Source organism: Panthera onca, chromosome A2 (genome assembly GCF_046562875.1).
Source record: "Panthera onca isolate mPanOnc1 chromosome A2, mPanOnc1 haplotype 2, whole genome shotgun sequence".
In the NCBI taxonomy this organism is placed as follows: domain Eukaryota; kingdom Metazoa; phylum Chordata; class Mammalia; order Carnivora; family Felidae; genus Panthera; species Panthera onca.
Genome location: NC_138340.1, coordinates 126,151,207 through 126,171,919, shown reverse-complemented (window position 1 = coordinate 126,171,919; position 20,713 = coordinate 126,151,207). Strand labels below are relative to the sequence as shown.

Genomic DNA, 20,713 nt, shown 5'->3' with positions numbered 1-20,713 from the left:
TTTAAAAGTAACAAACATGGTGCAACTTTTTAAGGTAATGAACTGGGTTGCATTAATTATATTTAATATACCATAAAGCATTATGTTAAAATCTACATCATTGATCTTTAAATTGCACCACCTTCTTTCCAGTTACAAAATTTCAGTTTCCAGGGACTTGAGAGTTCATCTAATGTGAATGAGTTGGGATTTCTTCTCAGAGGTATAAACATTAATGAGAGTAATGAGTAGAGATAACTGTACATCTCATAAATTAGAAAAGCAATACATTGACCATATTCTAAATGAAATAAACATACAATAGAAAAGAGGAGTTACAATTGTGGAGGAGACAAATTCAAGTTGAAGTTTCTTCCCAAACATATTCTATTCTTGTATATCAACTGTAGAATATTTAAGAGCCCACACTCTATTACATCACAACATTGTTTATTATGTGAATTTTTTACAATACAAACAAAAAAAAATACAGAAATGCAATATATGAATACAGCTAAATGCAGAATGGTGACTTTTTTTTTCTTTTCAGGAGGCCATGATTCCCATTTCTAGTAAAATAAAGAGACTGCACATAGGTAGAAACAGGTTGGTCGTTAGCTTCACAATTTTGCCTAGAAATGATCTATAAATGCATTTTTCCCCTGCTACTTACCATAAAGTGTAAAAAGGGAATTAAAGGAAAGTTTCCTTGTTCGTTCCTACCATATGAAAGATGCTATATTCTATTTTAGCAGGGCCAATATATGGAAAATACCTAAATAAAATGTTATTACAAAAATGAAGCAGTAATGAGATTCTGGCTAAAGAGGGTACTAAATGAGAATAACATATATTTAAAGAATCCAAAACAAACAAATAAACAAAAAAAGGTTGTTATAAAAAAGCTCTAGGTGCATTGTAAGCATATAGGATTTTTTTCCATGTGTATTTTTAAACAATGGAAGTGTCAAAAAATAGGGTCAACTGTGTTAGACTAAATTACATTATTGTATATGCTGCACTGAATGGAACCTTTGTATTATAATTATCATAGAGAAGCATAGTTTGCATCATATTATGGCAATTTATCCTCAATGAAAACCTTCCAGAGTCCTTTTATTTTGGAATATCTTGTAAACAATCAAACCACCAGAACATGATTGTACAACAGTAAAATGTTTTCTTGCATTAAATTGAAGACATCTGTTTAATAAAAAAAAAAAAAAAGAAAGAAAGAAAGAAAGAAAAAAAAAAGAACAAGAAAAGAAAATGTAGGAAAGGTACTTAGAGCTGTTAGTTTCTAAGTACACAACACCCTAGACAATTCAAGGCATCTTAATCTCCATCAAGAACAAAAAAATAATAATAATTTTTGTCATGCTGTTAAATCCATCATTAAGGATAAAACTGGTGCAAATTGGTCAAACGGATCCAACAAACACTGATGTCCAAGCTGGCATATTGGCAACTAATACGTAACTGGTGGTCAATAGAGGGTTTAAAAGATCTTCCCTTTCTTCTTGTTCTTTTCCAAGGTTCTAAATGATTCAAGGAAAATAATCAAAATGAGTGGCCATGTTATAAACATTAAAGATAACATAAGATGGTAGCAATGGCTAACCCAATTACAACTGTTAGATTTTCAAACACTACCTTTTTTTAGCTTAAAAAATTATCAGATTTAGAAGTGAATGACGACAATACAAATCTGTAACAGACAATCAAATTTTGACCAAATTTCAGGATAAACATTAAAAATAGGACAGAAATCCAGTTTTAATGTAGGAGAACAATTCTTCTCAAATAAGAGTGCAAACTGAAAAAGATCAAGTGACATCAAATAGGGTACCTTCTCTTCTACTATTTGCATTCTCAATTACATTTGCTTTTACAAATAGATTTTCCTTTTCACTGGGGAAAAAATTAAAAGAAGGAAAGCATTATAGAACAAATGTCTAACCTTGAAAATATTTAGCAGTGAGGGTAAATTGTAGAATTCTTATAGGGATATAACTTTTCAGTTTTAAATGGGACTAACAAGGAAAAGAACAACACCAAGGTACAAATATTACTAAGTTTTGTGTAAATTAAGAACAAGTAATTGATCAGTTGTATTTGGAATTACATATCCAATATTTTACCTTCAGAACTTAATCCTAAAGAAATAACACAATTAAAACATAGCCCTAAATTGTATAAAAGATTTTTGCAGCAGTGTTTTCTATGCTTGCTGACGATCGAACACAACTATTATGTCCAACAATTGAGGGGAGGAGGTAAGAAATTGATTATGGTGAGTCAAGTGGGGAGAATGTGATGAAGCTACCAAGTTATAATTATGAAGACAGTTAAGTAATGGAAAATGCTTGTAATGAAAAGAAATACTGTTAGAGTAGACAGATTGCATCCATCTATGTAAAAATATTCACCCATGAAAATAATTGTGGTTGTGTGATAATGGGTAATATCTTTTAAAATGCTAATATTGTTAAAATAAACAAGACAATAATTCCTTGAAACATTAATATACACATTTCTTGGGAATCTGATATTAATTACCTGGAAGAGTTCTGTTGTTCTAAAATACGTTGTTGGGCTTCCCAGTTTGCTTTCTCATCTTCAAACTGACGACGTTTTTCCTCTAATTCTTTGTGCTGTGCTTCCAAGTTCTTTTTCATTTGCTCATGGCGCCTTTGGAGCTAAATCACAGCATGATATATAAAATAAAACTATTTAAGAAATCAGGAACAGAAGTAGGTTTCACCCAGGCATTCTAATGTTAAACTTATGAGCACTGAGTTCTTGTGCTATAAATTCAGAGTACCACCTGGAAAGCACTGTCTAGGTTTTCTTCTCCTATAGGAGGCCAGTGACCCAAGAGAATAATCTTGGGAAATAGGAAAAAAAAGTACAAAAAGTTTACAGTTGTGTTGCACTTTACAATGGACATATCCTATCTTATGACCTCACTTTTCATTATTCATAAGTATGTAGAAGCAAGGCAAATAAGACATCACTGTCCCCATTGTATAAATGAGTAAACAGCTGCAGAGTTTAAGTCCCTTGCCCAAAATCATTAGCCAGAAAAATAGAAGAATGAGGATTTGAACTGCCTCCTAATTCTAAGCTCAGAAAGCTAAGACAAGTGGAATGAAAGCAGGTATACATAAAGACTTAAATTTAGAGCTCCAAGATCATAGGAAGCTCCCCCAATTCTTATAAAGCAGTGGTTTCTCAAATATTAATTTTCATATAAATCACCAGGAGTGCTCTGTTAAAAAATATTGAACCCTGGACCTCACCAAAACATACTGAATTAGAATCCTTCAGTGTTAAGATTAGAAATCTGCATTTTCAACAAGCCCCAGAGATTCCAATGCAGGTGGTTTTCCTACACTGAAAATCAATGCTGTATAAGAATGCTGACTAAGTAGAAACACTCACACAAAGTAACTGCAGAAACAGAGAGCTCACCTAATGGATCACTAAATAATGTCACTTATGCACTAGTCAGTCTATTTCTGAAGAAAATAGTCATTAATAAAAAAAAAAAAATCAGATTAAATCTAAATACACTTAATACCCCAAAAATATTCAAAATCTTCAGATGTCTAGGAATCATGTTCCACTAATGATCATATTACATCAGTGAGTTAACATCTTGAATTTGGATTATAATGAAATTTTGCATATAATTTATTTTCTCAATTATTTTGTAAACCCACAGAGAGGGACTTCAAATTTACTCCTACTGCAAATATTTCATGCAATTCCTAAAAAATAAAACCATCTAAGATAAATTTAAGCAAACATGAGTCAAATATGCTATGATCATCTTCCTGATCATAGCAAACAAGGTACTAAGAAAATATCAGAAAATAGAAATGCAGGAAAATGCCTTTAGTTATAGAAAAAATGCAAGGGAATCAGAAATACACAATTCACAATAGTTACCTCTGAGAAGGAGAAAAAGTGCTACCATAGGCACACAAGGGCCTCAAATGAACTAATGAAGTCTTAGTTTTTAAGCTGGGTAGTTAAGTTCACAGGTGTTCATCATTTTTGATGTGTAAATTTCTGTTGTATGTAAGTATCTTCTGTGTTAGTTGCACGTAGGTAAGAAGTACAGGTTACAATCCCTCTCAAGAAACCCTTGGGGTTATGTCTTCCAAACTTCTGAATACTTCAGATCTTAGAATGGCAACACTACTTAGAAATATATACAGGGGCGCCTGGGTGGCGCAGTCGGTTAAGCGTCCGACTTCAGCCAGGTCACGATCTCACGGTCCGTGAGTTCGAGCCCCGCGTCGGGCTCTGGGCTGATGGCTCGGAGCCTGGAGCCTGTTTCCGATTCTGTGTCTCCCTCTCTCTCTGTCCCTCCCCCGTTCATGCTCTGTCTCTCTCTGTCCCAAAAATAAAAAAAAAAAAAAATAAACGTTGAGAAATATATACATACTACATTTGCAAAACACATCCTGGGTTGTCTAGGGTAGCACCTATAATCAAACACATTACTATTTTTTTGCAGTAAATTTTATAAATATTCACATCAAGTGGAATAAAACTATTAGTTCTATGTCTGGTTTTGCAGTTTTCAGAGCTTGTCAGGATTTAAGATTTGAAACTATGGATACATGACCGTGGATTTATCTGGTGAATAAGAGCAAACTTAAAGAATTAAGTGAGTTCAAATAATGGCTTACAACTATACATGCAGCACTGACCAAGTTAATTTATCCTTCCTCTCATGAAAATAAAAGGAAGATGGACAATAGTATCTACTCCATAGGGTTATGGTGTGGATTTAATGACATAACACAAGAAGGGTGCTTAGTAGTGCGCCTGATGCCCTGTGCTGCTGGACATTAGCAGCTATGCCTAAACAAACACTTTTAGCACTAATGAACTTGAAAAAAAAAAAAAACCTATTAAGGTTAAATAGGTTCCTTCACCCATATATTTATATACTTAACATGGCTTACAGTATTAGGGGAAACTTGGCCAGATTTCTTTACAGGTTCTTTCATGCTAAGAAAGATTTCAGACTTCAAAGAGTAGTTAAGTTTTTCAAAACTGTTTTCACCATTTACAGAAATCATAAAAACTCTTGAAAGGTTCTTTGGCTACAGTTTCATAATTATTTCTTTATAACATTTACTCTTAGGAGGAAGCTCTAAAATATGTCTATAGTAAATGTAAATGTAACTACTTTTAGATTTTCAAAGAAATCTTGAGTTTGGAGGTAATGCAGACTCTTGATTATTCCTGTTTTTATTCCCCTTCTGTTACGGACTTTTCCAGATTATTCACTAATTAACGAAAGGGTACAAACTCTTAGATTTAATTTAATCTCCAAAACGTCATCTTAATAACAGGTGCCAGGGCTGCTATTCCTGCAGTCTTCTGAGAACTCAAACAAGAAGGAACTATTCTGTATCTCTGCTGAATTAAGCCTATAACAAATATAACAACAGTCACAGTTGCTTTTTTTTTAAGTTTGTTTATTTATTTTGAGAGATGGAGAGAGAGAGAGAGAGAGAGACAGAGAGAGAGAGAGAGAGAGAGAGAGAGAGAGAGAGAGAGAGAGAAAGAATCCCAAGCAGGCTCCATGCTCAGAGCAGAGGCCAACCCAGAGTTTGAGACCATGACCTGAGACAAAATCAAGAGTCGGACACTTAACCAGGTGCCCCTGTCTTGTTTTGTTTTGTTTGTTTTTAAGTAAGAAATTACATGTAAAGCCCAGTAATTTAAGAGAAATTTAATGTGGAATAAAAACATTTCTTTAAAATTTTTCAGTATTTTACTCACTCCATGCATTCTATTTAGTGCATTAAAATACTTCGTTAGATATTTAGTCAAAGAGGGTTTCCGTATTTTATACAGTAATTACAAAGGCAATGAGATCAACCATAAGGATGTAACAGAATAAATCTGAATCCCCTTTGAATTTATTTAGATACAAATATTATTAGTGGAGCCACATATAAACATAGGGATCTCACTGAATTTTAACATTAAAGGTCACTTAAAAAAATATTTCATGTTAATATCTATCACACCAACTACTTATTTGATAGAGTCTCATGTTAGTGCTTTTCCCCTCCATCTTTCACTTCTTGAAGGAAATGTAAGGGAATGTCTTCAAAGTCTTTTTGATTAATAAAAACTAAATGCATGCCTCAACATCTATAGAGGGATTCCAAGGTCGTAAAGAAGCTTGTTGGGATGCTTTGTCACTACTCTACCAATTTTGTAACACTAGCAATTACTCTGACACTATATTACAAATAAGCCCAATTCATTTACAGGAATATCACATTCCTTCATTTTCTCTCCTTTGGCTGTTTGTTTTATCCTGGCATGCCCTTAGTTCAGTTAAGGTTCTCTCTCTCTCTTTCTTTCTCTCATTCATATGCAAGTAACTCTGGTTGATGATGATGATGATGATGATGATGATGATGATTATTCTAATACTAGTTTTTATTCTTACATCCACCCAAAACTCTGATCTTTACTTTTCTTACACTGAATATAAGGAATAGCTTATAATTCCACTTCTCATGATTTGCTCATTAAAACTCATAATTCATTATAATTATTCTATTATGTCTTCCTACCAAGTATATGTGTTCAAATACTAACATATCAAAACATACGTTATTATAAACAAAGTACTTGCTTTTATTTCTCCATTTTATTACACTAGGGCAGTGACCCTAAATTTTTTTTAATGTTATTTATTTTTGAGAGGGAGAGTAAGTGACCACAGTGGGGGAGGGGCAGAGAGAGAGAGAGGGAGACACAGAATCTGAAGCAGGCTCCAGGCTCCGAGCTGTCAGCACAGAGCCTGATGCGGGGCTCGAACCCACGAACCTTGAGATCATGACCTGAGCCGAAGTCGGACGCTTAACCGACTGAGCCACCCAGGCGCACCAAGCTTCTTTATATTTTTCTTTAATTTAATATTTATTTTCTTTTTGAGAGAGAGAGAGAGAGCGAGCGAGAGCGAGCAAGCACAAGTGGGGGAGGGGCAGAGAGAGAGGGAGACACAGAATCCAAAACAGGCTCCAGGCTCCGAGCTGTCAGCACAGAGCCCGACGTGGGGCTCGAACGCACGAACCTTGAGATCATGACCTAGGCCAAAGTTGGACGCTCAACTGACTGAGCCACTCAGGCGCCACATTAGGGCATTATATTAAATTTTTAAAAATATGTGTAGAGAGGTTTTATTATCTAGACTACTGAAGACCTTTGTCATTTTAAAAAGCAATACTGTGTCCGTAACGGGACAACGTTAGGCTCTACCTCAGCTTCCGAATCCTTCAGTTTTTGAACTTTTTCTTTGACCTTCATCTCAAACACCTGCTCCATCTCCATCTCCATCTTCTTCATCTTAGCTACATGCTCCCTTCTTTCTTCTTCCATTTGTGCAAGAGGGCTCCTGTTGTGAACATTAAGGATAATCATCAGAAGTCCAAAAATGAGAAGTATGATACAAAACTCTGACACGGCGATGAAAACAAATGAGATGCTGTCATCACTAAATTGTTTTTTGAAAATAAGCTTGAAAATGATTTTTCAATTATTCTGAACACCATCTTAGATGACACAGATCACAGATTTGAAGTTTTGTGTATAAATGCATTAAAAATTCTTTAGAAGCTTCAAAAGTTGTATTTCTAATCTAGAATTTCCTTCCAGTTTTATATTTAAACTGGAATCTCTAGTGAACAATTATTATGAAAAGAGACATGAGTAACAAACTGTTAGCAGGAGGTTTCTCTAAAGCTAGTTAGTGCATACCAATCTAAAGATGACACATAAAATAAACTGTAGAAGGAAAATGGAAAGGAAACATTCCTAAATTATACTCACAGCATGGAAAATGAGAAGAAAATTATTTAATTTTGTACTTTCAACAAAATTTTATTTATTTTTTGTATTTTTTATTTTTTTACATTTTATTTATTTTTGAGAGAGAGAGAGAGACAGAGACAGAGCACAAGTAGGAGAGAGGCAGAGAGAGAGGGAGACACAGAATTTGAAGCAGGCTCCAGGCTCTGTGCTGTCAGCACAGAGCCTGACGTGGGGCTTGAACTCAAGAACCATGAGATCATGACCTGAGCCGAAGTCAGACACTTAACTGACTGAGCCATCCAGGCACCCCTCAACAAAATTTTAATGCGAAAAAAGGAACTGAGCTAATGAAGTTAATATACATAGCCTATTTGTAGTTCTAAAAATTTCTAAGTGTTATAATCTCTTCTTCTAAGACAATTACTGACATTATAATTGTAAGTTAATTAACACCAATTCAGACTTATTTTAGTAACTGAAATGACATGCTGGAAATGACTACCAGTCAATACCTAGAACATTTTTCATTTCTAGGCCATTTATGGTAATTTCACTGATTATGAAAATTCATTCTACCTATTTTAGTGTCTAAAGTTTCTGTCTTACTTTAAAACATGTACTGGTGATAAAAAAACACATACATAGATGCATACACATGAGAAAGAATCAGAAGCAAATAAATATCCTAGTAATTTTTTTTTGAAATGCCAGAAAACAGACACAAGCATAGTTGAATGGAAGTATTTCAGTCTACTAACATTAAGGTCCACAGGCTCAATTCTCTACACAATTTTGTTCAAAATTTTCATGTTGAAAAATACTGCAGATGAGCTTTATATAATGGCTAGCATACTCACAGACACAAGGGAACATAAAATTATCAGCAACTTACTATAGTCCCAGGGAAGAAAGAAACATGTACTCTGTGGCTTTGAGGATCTCTGAAAAGTATTCAATACACTAGAGCAACCTAAAGAGGCAGGCCTTCTTCTGACTTTGTTGATAAAACTTGTTTACTTTGCCTCCACATAAACAGCCTTTGACCACTGAATTGTATATTTAAATTGGTGAATTTTATGTCAGTAAAACAGTTTAAAAAATTAAATCATGGCTTATAAACAAAAACAAAATCAGGCCTTGGATTTCACCCATAACCTCTAGGGTTAGTCACTTTAATCCTGATGTGAGACACTCTGATTATGGTAGATTTCTCTCCTAATGAGGCTGAGTATTTTTCCAGTACTCCTCTTCCCCCTATCAAGGAGAAGGACAAAAGAGCCTGATGGAATATATTCAACAAGAGCAACAGGTCAGAACACTGGCTATGGATTTTTCTTACCAAAAAGGGAGGACAAAGCCATGAAGCACTGCTGTGATCAAGATGATCTGTTTTTGCAATTAGTGTAATCTAGAATAAAATGCTAACTGAAGAATAGTTCTTCACCAAAAGTAAACTTACAAACCTGCAGTATATTTTAGCAATTAAACAATTAATCAGAAGTTCTGAAAATGAAACTAAACCAAACATTAACTTAGAACAAAAACCTGCATTCAAAAAGTGAGGTCAACTGAACAAAATTGTTAAAAATTTTTTTAATGTTTATTTTCGAGAGCGAGAGAGAGCGTGAGCGCACGAGTAGGGGAAGGGCAGAGAGAGTGGGGACAGAGGATCCAAGGCAGGCTCTGCACTGTCAGCACAGAGACCGATGCAGGGCTCAAACCCATAAGCCTTGAGAGAACATCCTGAGCTGTAATCAGACGCTTAATCGCCTGAGCCTCTGAAATAAATTTTTAAATGTAAATATCATTATTTCATTAAAAGTTAAGGCCCTCCTTGATAATGTAGTTCTCATATCTATGGCAGGTGTTTTGGTACAGGGGCTTCCAATCTCTTGAGCAGAGTGGCAATGAATCCCCTGAAATGACATACTAAACATGTGTGTCCATGCAAGCATTCTTCCGGTGAGAGGGTCCAAAGCTTTTGTTAGATTTTGAGTCTATAAACCTCACTTATTCCATCTCCCAGAACATTTTTAGCCTCTAGAAGAGAAATAATCTAATAACTATTTTTTTAATGGACAGTTTTAACTGAATATGTATGTTTAAGCAACTGAGACTATCCAACAATATTGGCGTAATCTGAAAACATAGTTCAAAACTGTATAGTAAATAAATTAGAAACTCAGACTGATTTTAAAATTAAATATATATTCCTCCTTATAATAAAATGCTCATTTAATTTTATCCTTGGGAGGAAAAAGGCAATTCATGTAAATTCAAAGAACTCATGGTATAATTTGCACATGAAAAGGTTACCAGCTAACCAAAAGTAACCACTGTTATTTTGATTTTTATTTAGATAACTCTAGGCGGAAAGACTATATTTTGAAATTTGCTTTTAAATTCTAAATTTATTAAAAACCTTTACATCTTAAAAGAAAAAAACTTACATGCCTTCAACTGTGTCATATCTAAAAGAACAAAAAACGGAGACTTAAAACACTTAGAGTAAACCACACTAAAAGCAACAATTAAAGGCAAATTCAGAGACGTCACAATTAAGTAATTTAAAGTATGTGCCCTAAAGCAAAGTTTACGGCAAAATTTGTTAAAGTTAGTTAATTTCTTTCCCAAAATTCTGTTAATTACTATACCAAATCATTATGAAAATAAGCATGCTGTGCAATTATCTTCTGACAGCCTGCTCAAATTTTTAAACCTATTTAAATACATGTACTTCCAAAAAAGGAAATATTTACAATATTTCGTATCTGAGATACTTTAAGTTTTTCAGCCTTGTAAAAATACTTGACTTCTGATCAAATGAACTGATATTCCAGTATTATAAAAAAATGGTTATACATATCTAAAATAAATTTTTTTAAGCCTCTCATCAGTAAAAATGATCTTTGAAATCTTAAATTAGCACCACATTTGTAGTCATCGTTATGAAAGTGATATTTAGGAAACTGTAATACAATATTGTGCTTACAATGTAGGAAACACAGGAAGAAGGATCACTTTTTTTCATCACATTATTTTTTTCCAAATAAAACCTTTTTAACTAGAGGATCAGAAAAACCATTTAAATTGTATCATAGCCTAACTGCTTTAAAAAAAAATTTTTTTTTTTAATGTTTATTTATTTTTGAGAGAGAAAGACACAGGGTGCCAGTGGAGGAGGGGCAGAGAGAGAGGGAGACACAGAATCCGAAGCAGGCTCCAGGCTCTGAGCTGTCAGCACAGAGCCCCACGTGGAGCTCGAATCACAAACCCTGAGATCATGACCTGAGCCAAAGTTGGATGGTTAACTGACTGAGCCACCCAGGCGCCCCAGCCTAACTGCTTTTTAATGGGAAATTGTTCTTTACACACATAGACATGCTAAAGCTTATTCACTTAAACTTGTCAGAGAAATTTTTTTTTTTAAACTTTTTTTTTTTTTTAATGTTTTTATAAACTTGTCAGAGAAATTTAAAGGGACTCAGCCAAAGAAATGAAAGGTCCAGGTAAAAGTTTTTTAAAAAGGAAAAAAAAAAAAAGTCTATAACATAACTTGAGTATCATGCTAAATCTCCAAAGATATAACACAGCTCCTCCTAGGGATCTCTTTAAAGGTTTATGGTTCCTGAAAGCCACCAGATGATTCACCCTTTCATGTGACCAACGAAAAATGACAGCAAGGACCACACAAGGCTGACCTAGTAAGGTTTTACTGTGGTGGTGTTACATGACCCACATTTTGAGTGTAAGAGAAAACAAACACATTTCATTTAAATTATGTGTGGTCTTTCCTGAAGAACACATTAAACAAATACATTCACATACTTTTGCATCAATGGTTAGGCCACTGTGGAAACAGACATGTAGCAATTTTCATACAAAAATTTTCAAAGGAATTTCATTTACATGGATTTCAAAGAGCAATAAAAATTTCCAAAATTTTTGGGAAACAATAGTTACCAACATTTTATTTTGCCAAGTGAGAGCATTATAACCGAAAGTAAACAAAACAATATTCTACTACTATTATATTTTCATGAAAGGACGTCTGAACAAAGGGTAAAGGATACAACTGAATAAATTTAAGTCTTTGAAAAAACTTTGGGAAACTTCAGAAAACTGTCTTTATTTCTCTTTCAATGAAAACTCTGTCATGTACTAAGGGCGCTCTAAAAATCAGCCTTTGAAAATATGTATTTTTAGTCCTTTCTAGGAATTTTGTCATCCATAAAGTTTTCCCAAGCTTACAGATGGAGAAGGCTATAGAAAACAGAAAAATAGTGTATGGGAAAGAGGAACAGGGTATGCCCAACTTGAAGCAAGGTATCAATCAATGATAGACAACAGTTCATGAGAGTTACCAATCAAATGTGGTTTTAAGTAAAACATACAAAAGAAGATCAAGGAAGGAATAACTTTAAGAAGCACGTTTAGCAAAAACAAAACACAACAAAACAAATAAAACCTTCCTCTTACTGGGGATCACCTTTCTTTCTTTAAGAGATCTGCCATCTGGATATGGCTAATTCTTCTCTCTTTTCTTTTACAACCCCTTGTTCAATCTTCTTTGATCTGGAACTTGACCTCCCTCTCTGTTCCTTCAAATTGCCTACCACCCTCCACTCTCCAGTCAGGGGTGAACAAGATACACTCGCCCTGAGGATTTAAGAAGTACTTAAAATAAATGACTTGGTATTTTCTTTGCCAGATACAGGCAATACCTGAATAGCTGCTAGGAATAGTTCCCACTTTTCCAGACTTTGACCTTGAGACAAAATAGCATTTGATGAGATAAACTCAGCTACTTTTCAGATTTTAACCACATAATCTAAATCTTGGTTTCTTCACAGTTTTACTGAGACATAATTGACATATAATACTGTATAAATTTAAGATGTACAATGTGATATCTAAATCTTATTTTATATCCTTCCAAAATATAATCATTCTAGGACCACTAACCTAACAAAAAGGCATATTTTCAGCTATACAAACCAAATATTTGACCACTGTTTAGTACACTCTACAGTCCATCCAAAACTGCCTCAGAAAATTAAATACGAGATTATTTTACTACTAAATGCTTGTTAAAAAGATAGCTTTTATTCTAAAACTAAAGTGTGATTAGCACTTTGTAGAGTATACATTGCCATATAAAGGTCAATATAACTAATTATTAAAAAATCTTTGTTTTTGAGAGAGTGCACATGCACACATAAATGGGGGAAGAGCAGAGAGAGGGGGGGAACAGGGGATCAGAAGCCGGCTCTGCGCTGACAGCACAGAGCCCAATGCAGTGCTCAAACTCACAAACCATGAGATCATGACCTGAGCCAGACGCTTAACCGACTGAGCCACCCAGGCACCCCTATAACTAAATTTTTAATAGATTTGTACATGTATAAATATTTTATGAGGGCAGTGGAAAATACACAGGTCCATTAGCAATCAGCAGATAAATAAATGACCTTATTATCAATTTTCTTTCTTTCTCAAATTGCCTGCAGATGCTATTTACAGACTACGCAAAGTGATAAAATGACAGCTGTTTTTAAGAACCAAAGAGATTCTCCAGTTCAATGGTCTTTAAACTAGGTTCTCCGTTTATATGAAGTCTTCCAAAGGTTACTTGAGCCTCTGCAGTTTTAAGAGAATCAATTTCCAGATCCTCAACTTCCATAAAGTCTTGCCTAAAGTGATCTGCCTGAAAATTTCCAAATTACAAATTTTCAAGTTACCGATAGCTCACTTTACAGAAGACCTATTCCCTCTTAACCAGCCCTTAAGCTGAGGTACATTGTCCTAGGTATATCTGGAGGTGTAAAACCCTCCAGGTGACAAGAGAAGTCTTCTTCAGTGATTAATCAAAGTACTATAACAAAATTCCATACAGTGTATCTCCCAGTATTAAGCATGCTTCGAACAAGCTAACTGTGATGTTAGCTGTTAGTAATGCAGTATTTGGGTCCATGCTGGGATGCTGAGTTCAGATACATAATGGAGGGAGGTGGTTAGAAAAGTGGCAATTTTTGTTTAATTACTCTGACTCTTCCACTCCAAACTCCCCACAACCTCAACCTCTCCCTGCCAGTATTATCAAAGGATGCACTGCTATGGAGGGAAGAGTCCCTTGAAAGCAATACAACTAGAACATCACTAAGAAGCCTAAATTCACATTTGCTTATATCACGTTTAAAATTTTTAATGTTTTATTTTATTTTTCAGAGAGAGAGAGAAAGAGAGAGAGAGAGTGCGCGCACACAGGCGAGCAGGGAAGGGGCAGAGAGAGAGAGGGAGATACAGAATCCGAAGCAGGCTCCAGGCTCTGAGCTGTCAGCATGGAGCCCGATGTGGGGCTCGAACCCACAAGCTGTGAGATCATGAGCTGAGTCCAAGTTGGATGCTTAACTGACTGAGCCACTCAGGCACCCCTACATCACCTATTTAAATATTAGCCATTCTTTTCAGTTCCTCATGAATCAGTCCTTAGTTTTTAGCACGTTAACATTAGCTAAAGCACAAGTTGCTGATACTGATTTAAACAACAAAAACATTCAGCTGCAATGATTTCTGAAATTGCTAACATTTTCAAGATAATAGAAGATACAACCAATAGATAAAACGTCCAAGTGACTTCCTTCAGATTCAGTATATTACTCAATAAAGTAGTAAAAACCCAATGTAATAAATCATATCAATATCTATTCTAATCATGCCATTCCCCAACTGGTTCAATCTTTAAAGATATTTTTCTACTTACTATTAACATAAAATAGTGTACTAACTCCTCAGGCAATTTGCTTTTTAGCAGTACAGATATTTTTATTACTTTCAGAGACAAAGTTTGGACATGATTCATCTCATTAAGAAACACATTTCCAACAGAATTCTACTTTTTATGTTTTTGCCTCAGTTATATAGTTTAACTCAAGTAATCCACACTAGAATTCTACTTCTGCAAAAGAATTTTTAACAACACTGTAAGGTTCACTATTTTTCTCTGAATTGCCTTACCTGAATCCAACAGCAGAAATATCACAATACCACTATTTTAAAAGCCTTCTATTAGAAATGTGAAAACAATTCCTTATTTCTAGGACATGAACAAATGTTTAAAAGAAAAAAAGTCACACATTAACTGCATACATTTAAGGAATAACATGTACTGATAGCACATTCCCCTTTCACATATAAAATTATTGGTGGCTTTAATTACACATCGTTTTCTTTTAAACAATTAAAAAGTCCCTAAGTTAGTAAGATGCATTTAATTTTTTTTTTTTAATGTTTATTTATTTTTGAGACAGAGAGAGACAGAGCATAAACAGGTGAGGAGCAGAGAGAGAGGGAGACACAGAATCTGAAACAGGCTCCAGGCTCTGAGCTGTCAGCACAGAGCCCGACGCGGGGCTCGAACTCACAGACCGTGAGATCATGACCTGAGCCGAAGTCGGACGCTTAACCGACCAAGCCACCCAGGCACCCCCTTTTTTTTTTTTTAAATTTTTTTTTTTTTTAATGTTTATTTATTTTTGAGACAGAGAGAGACAGAGCATGAACAGGTGAGGAGCAGAGAGAGAGGGAGACACAGAATCTGAAACAGGCTCCAGGCTCTGAGCTGTCAGCACAGAGCCCGAGTAAGATGCATTTAAAACGGATTAGAATTTTATGAACAATATTTACTATGATGGAGCCTTATGTTTTTGTGCTAAATAAAGCTGTCGGATACAAATGTTGCTAAAAACAAGCAGATTAAAAGTCTTTTTCTTACTCACTAAACCTTATCTCAAATAGAATTTTGTATTTTAAATGTAAACAAATTGTTGAAATATTAACCAAATCAGTTTTTAAAACAGCAGTAGTAAACTGTTTCGCAAAACATACATGACTAATCACCTGTATCAGAACCATCTAGGTCGCTTATTAAAAATATAAACTCTCAAGTCCATCCCACATCTACTGAATCAGAATCTCTTGCCAATTTTTAAACCTAGAAATTTACCTTTTTAACAAGGAGATCCTTAAAACCAGAAAACACAGGAATTGATCAGTAAAGTTCCTCAAATATAAGCATGTTAATAGCCTAAAAAGAAATTCTACTTCAAAGGGTCTATGACCCCAACATCATTAGCAAAATATAGAAGGAAATAAACATGAAGTCAGATCTAAGATCAGTTGTAAAAGAGAACTGTTTGTGTCTGCCAGTGACTAATAATGCTTTGTTTGCTTTCTTCTGGAATTTAGGGCCATTGTGGAGACATAACTAAAAAAGAAAAAAGGAGCATTTTCTTTTCCATTTTAAGGAATGCTGACCACTATAAAACATAGTACTATACTGCCACTTTGCTAACTTGCCTTTTTCATTACTGATACAGATGATCCTTCAGGATCATCCTCTAATGGTAGATAACACCTGCTACAAATGTATACACAATGTTAAAATGGTTTTCATAATCCTTACGATCTTCAACAGTCCCAAATAAAGGAAAAATGGGGCACAGATACTGTTAGCAAGAACTCCGCCAGCTAACTCACAGGCCTCCTCACACACCTCTTTCTCCCACCCCATCATAAACCACCACAGCTTGAGATACGGACTAGCTCAGCAGGGTGACACTACACACCCTGCAGTCACTGACACTACTCTAATAAGCAAGAGAAGAAATCCAGACTCAAGCTAATTTACTCCCTGGAAATACCGAATAGGAATGGAGAAGGTAACCAAGACTACATTCATCTAAATATTCCTTTTGTTTGGTCCTGTCCCTTGTTTCTACACAATGTTAGTGAAAACTCTGCTACCAAATGGTTTATTTAAAAAGACAAAGGGTAGAAGCTCTATATTTAGTCTCCATAAAGAGACTATAGAATGTTTATCTTAAAAGTAAAATCAGTTAAGAGATCTTGGTAGTAACTGTTCCCTGCCCTTAAAAAAAGTGTATTTGCAGATACACGTGCCCCTACGTTTATAGCAGCATTATTTACAATAGCCAAGATATGGAAGCAGCTCAGGTGTGCATCCATAGATGAATGGATAAAGAAGATATGGTGTGTACACACACACACACACACACACACACACACAGGAATATTATTCAGCCATTAAAAAAAATAATGAACTTTTGCCCTTTGCAACAACATGGATGGTGCTAGAGAGTATAATGCTAAGTGAAATAAAGTCAGAGAAAGACAAATACCATAGGATTTCACTCACATGTGGAATTTAAGAAACAAAACAAAAAAGGGGCACCTGGTGGCTCAGTCAGTTAACCGTCCAACTTCAGCTCAGGTCATGACCTCACAATTCATGAGTTTGAGCCCCACATCAGGTTCTGTGCTGACAGCTTGGAACCTGGAGCTTGCTTTGGATTCTATGTCTCCCTCTCTCTCTCTCTGCCCTTCCCCTGCCCCCTCGAAAACAGATAAACGTTAAAAAAAAAAAAAAAAGAAAACCAAACAAATGAGCAAAGAGAAAAAGAGAGATTGAGAGAGGGAGAGACAAACCAAGAAACAAACTCTTAACTGCAGAGAACAAACTGAGGGTTACCAGAGGTGGGGGGGGGGGGGGGGGTGAGTGGAGGGATGGGTTAAATAGGTGATGGGGATCAAGGAGAATACTTGTCGTGATGAGCACTGGGTGATATAGGGAATTATGAATCACTATATAGTACACCTGACATGAATATAACACTACATGTTAGCAGACTGGAATTAACACAAACTCTTAAAAAATGTATTTGCAGAAGGAGCCATTTGATTTCTAATTGAGGTTCTATTAAACATGTGGTATATGGATTATAAGTACAATGGCAAATGACCAAAAGAGAATGCATGGCTCTTTCACTTAAGGAGCAAGGTAATAAAATACTTCCTGTGAAAATTAAGTAGTAAAATACAAAACTGCCAAAACAAAGTTTAACAACAATAAATTTCTGCTATTGTGCATAAAGACCATTAATCCCGATTTTCTAATGAGTAGCCAAGAACTTGACGAAAATGAAAACAATATGATTATTTACTTACATAAATGATACCTTTTCTGGAGGAAACAAGGTACACTTACTTGGTAAGCTGCCCTTTATTCTTGTTATTATCAACTCCATTATAAGTCACAGCTGCCAGTTTTCTGCTTCGGTAGTTCTCATAGTGTACATTATTAGTGACATCTTTCAAGTCCTGCATGTGTGTTCTGTCATAAATAAACAACATATCAACAGTTTGCTTCTATGAAGAAAGCCTTGATATACATTCAAAATTTTCCAAAACAAAAATTTCTAGACCTAAAATAAGCAAAAATACTATTCTTAAGGAAGAACATTCACCTATCTTCACTTATACTCAAGGCAGAGCAAGATACAATATGCTAAACCTGAAACCAATGGAAATTTAGGTTCCAAATGAAAGTTTAAGAGTTCTAAATCTCCTCAAAGTATGACACTTCTACAGAAGAATATTTACCCTTATAGTATATGTCTTATTTTATTAGAGGAAGATTAGCTCCTGCCAAAGCTCATAAAACATAAGAGAAATTGGTTTTCTTTTAGCAATATTATTAAGATTTGAGCTTTTACCGAGGTAATATATATGGATTTAGGTCACATATCAAGTTGGATTCAAACCAAGGAAAATAATTTAGAGCATATTCCTATTTCTTCAAACTGTTCAGTGAATGTGATATTTTGGTTAAATGAATTTTGCTCATAGCATTTCTATTATACATAAAATCAATACACATATGAGATGAATTATACAATACAGGAGACAATTTCATCATTCCTTAATGATTTTAGACACTACAGACACTCTGAGCTGCTCTATGGTTCCCTTTACCTGACCTGGTGTAGCAATACTCTGATTCATCAGAGTCTCCCTTTTCTCATCATCCATTCCTATCTCTGCCATACTCCATCTTCCATGCCCACCACTTTGCCAAATCTCCCTTCCGGGAAACAAACATAAAGGTGCACCGTATTTTTATTTCTCCTGCTATCCAGAAAACATGTACTTTCCCTTTATGAAGAGAAGGTGATTTTCAATTACCCCGACTCATCTTCTACTAATGGGCATTTCCATGCAATCTCTGATAGTTTAACTCATCCTAAGGGGTACTTCTCGGTTTTCCTCAATTCTCATTTTCTTTATGCTCTTTTCTTTGTTGAATTTATCCTCTTCATGGCCACTACCCCTTTCCATGTCAGTCGAGTCAGGTAGCTCTTTATTCCTAGAATATCCAGCGGTTGAGATGGAATAGCTCATGCTAATTTGTCACGGACTCTTCAAACTTAAGAATCCTACTGCTTTGAAAGCTCTTCCCAGCCTTGAAGTTGAGTGACTCAAACCCCTAACAATTTTCTCCTTGGTGGTCAGTCATTTTTTGGTACCAGTATATGTTATGGATAACACCACACAACCTTTTCAACTTTACTATAAGCTGCCCTTTGTAAGAAATATTTTTGCCATCACTTCTTGTACTCTTGAGACAAATAGCATATAACAGTCGGTTTTAAAAAATTGGTAACTAAATATTAAAGCTGAGGTAAGATAAATACTGTTGATTTTCTGGAACAAATTACTGTTACCAGTTTCTCTAAGTAGAGAATAATAAAAACAAATAACTGTACCAATATAAAAATACTTGTTGTATTTTAAATATAGATTACCTCATTATGGAATCACTCAAAAATCACCACAGGACCTGAGGTGGAGCACTTAGTAGTTGAAATACAAGATGTGTAAAATAAAAACAAGGTGAATTTATTAACTGTTTAAGCAAGCTATTTCTGTTAATGTCATCTAACATTTTAGATAATGAAAGATTTTTCCCTTTCCCTAAAATAACCTTCTTTATCATACCTAGTTCAGATTTTTTTTCAGGATATAATGGTCTCTGTTTCCACCTATTTAAATATACTTCACTTTATTTTTATCTTTTTTGAGAGAGAGAGAGAGAGAGAGAGAGAGAGAATGAGAATCTTAAGCAGACCCTATGCGCCATCCCATGTCCCTGGGATCATGACTTGAGCTGAAATCGAGAGTTGGACACTCAGCTGACTAAGTCACCTAGGTGCTCCCACGTTACTTTTTAAGATTCAACTCATTCCTCCACTCTTAAAATCAATAATTAGCAATAAGTTTTCTCCAGTTTCAGGAACTTAATCATCTTTTTCCATTTCTCACTGCTGGTATCATGGCCCTCTTTTCTCTCCTTTTGTTTTCTTTCTCTATTTAATTTCTGCACTGTCCATCACCACACTCTGAAAATATCCATTATCAAGTTTGTCTCCTTTCCATTGCCTTCTTTGGTTTGCCTACAACAACAGCCAGTTCTCTTAATTAGCAAAATGACACTTCTTTGAACTTGGGTCTTTCTTAGAAGCAACCACTATTCCTAACTTTAACCTGCAAGATTGCAATTACTTGGAATTTATAGACCTCTGGAATACTGGTGGTGATGAGATTTCCTTGCTTTAAGTACCCATTAAATATCTACTAGGTGCCTTACAAGACATGAGCTACATTAAATAAAAATCTTTCTCACCTCTACTACAAACCTACAAGAAAAAGTAATAAATCAAAATATTCTTAAGCGTCTCATTTTCAAACTGTAATACTCTCCTTTTCAAGGATGTTTTACACACTTAAATGTAAAAACTGCAAATGAAAAATTGTGATAAAAAGTAAAGTAAAACCATCTAGCGTAAGTAAACATTTATGCTTTAGGAAGAAAAACAAATGTGCTGCAGCATATTGAACAAATAAATGAGCTTCTCATTAAGTAAAATCACCTAACCATCTACCTCAAGGAACTGAAATCAACGTCTTCGCCATACTCAATGATAAAAATATTAAACAGGACCACTCCCAATCTTACAAA

At 34.9% G+C, this 20,713-nt stretch overlaps 1 protein-coding gene across 5 annotated transcripts in view; it reads right to left on the bottom strand.

The window, feature by feature from the left end:
* Nucleotides 1–412: 412 nt before the first annotated feature.
* SEPTIN7 (septin 7) overlaps nucleotides 413–20,713 on the bottom strand; it is a 118,727-nt gene continuing 98,426 nt past the window's right edge. For all 5 annotated transcript variants that reach the window (XM_060632883.3, XM_078440589.2, XM_060632880.3 and 2 more), the window contains 4 exons: nucleotides 17,903–18,028; nucleotides 7,285–7,420; nucleotides 2,539–2,678; nucleotides 413–1,517 (listed from right to left, as the gene is read on the bottom strand). In XM_060632883.3, coding sequence (XP_060488866.1) covers nucleotides 1,478–1,517; nucleotides 2,539–2,678; nucleotides 7,285–7,420; nucleotides 17,903–18,028 — 442 coding nt within the window. In that variant the 3' untranslated portion in view covers nucleotides 413–1,477. The remainder of the gene's footprint in view (nucleotides 1,518–2,538; nucleotides 2,679–7,284; nucleotides 7,421–17,902; nucleotides 18,029–20,713) is intronic.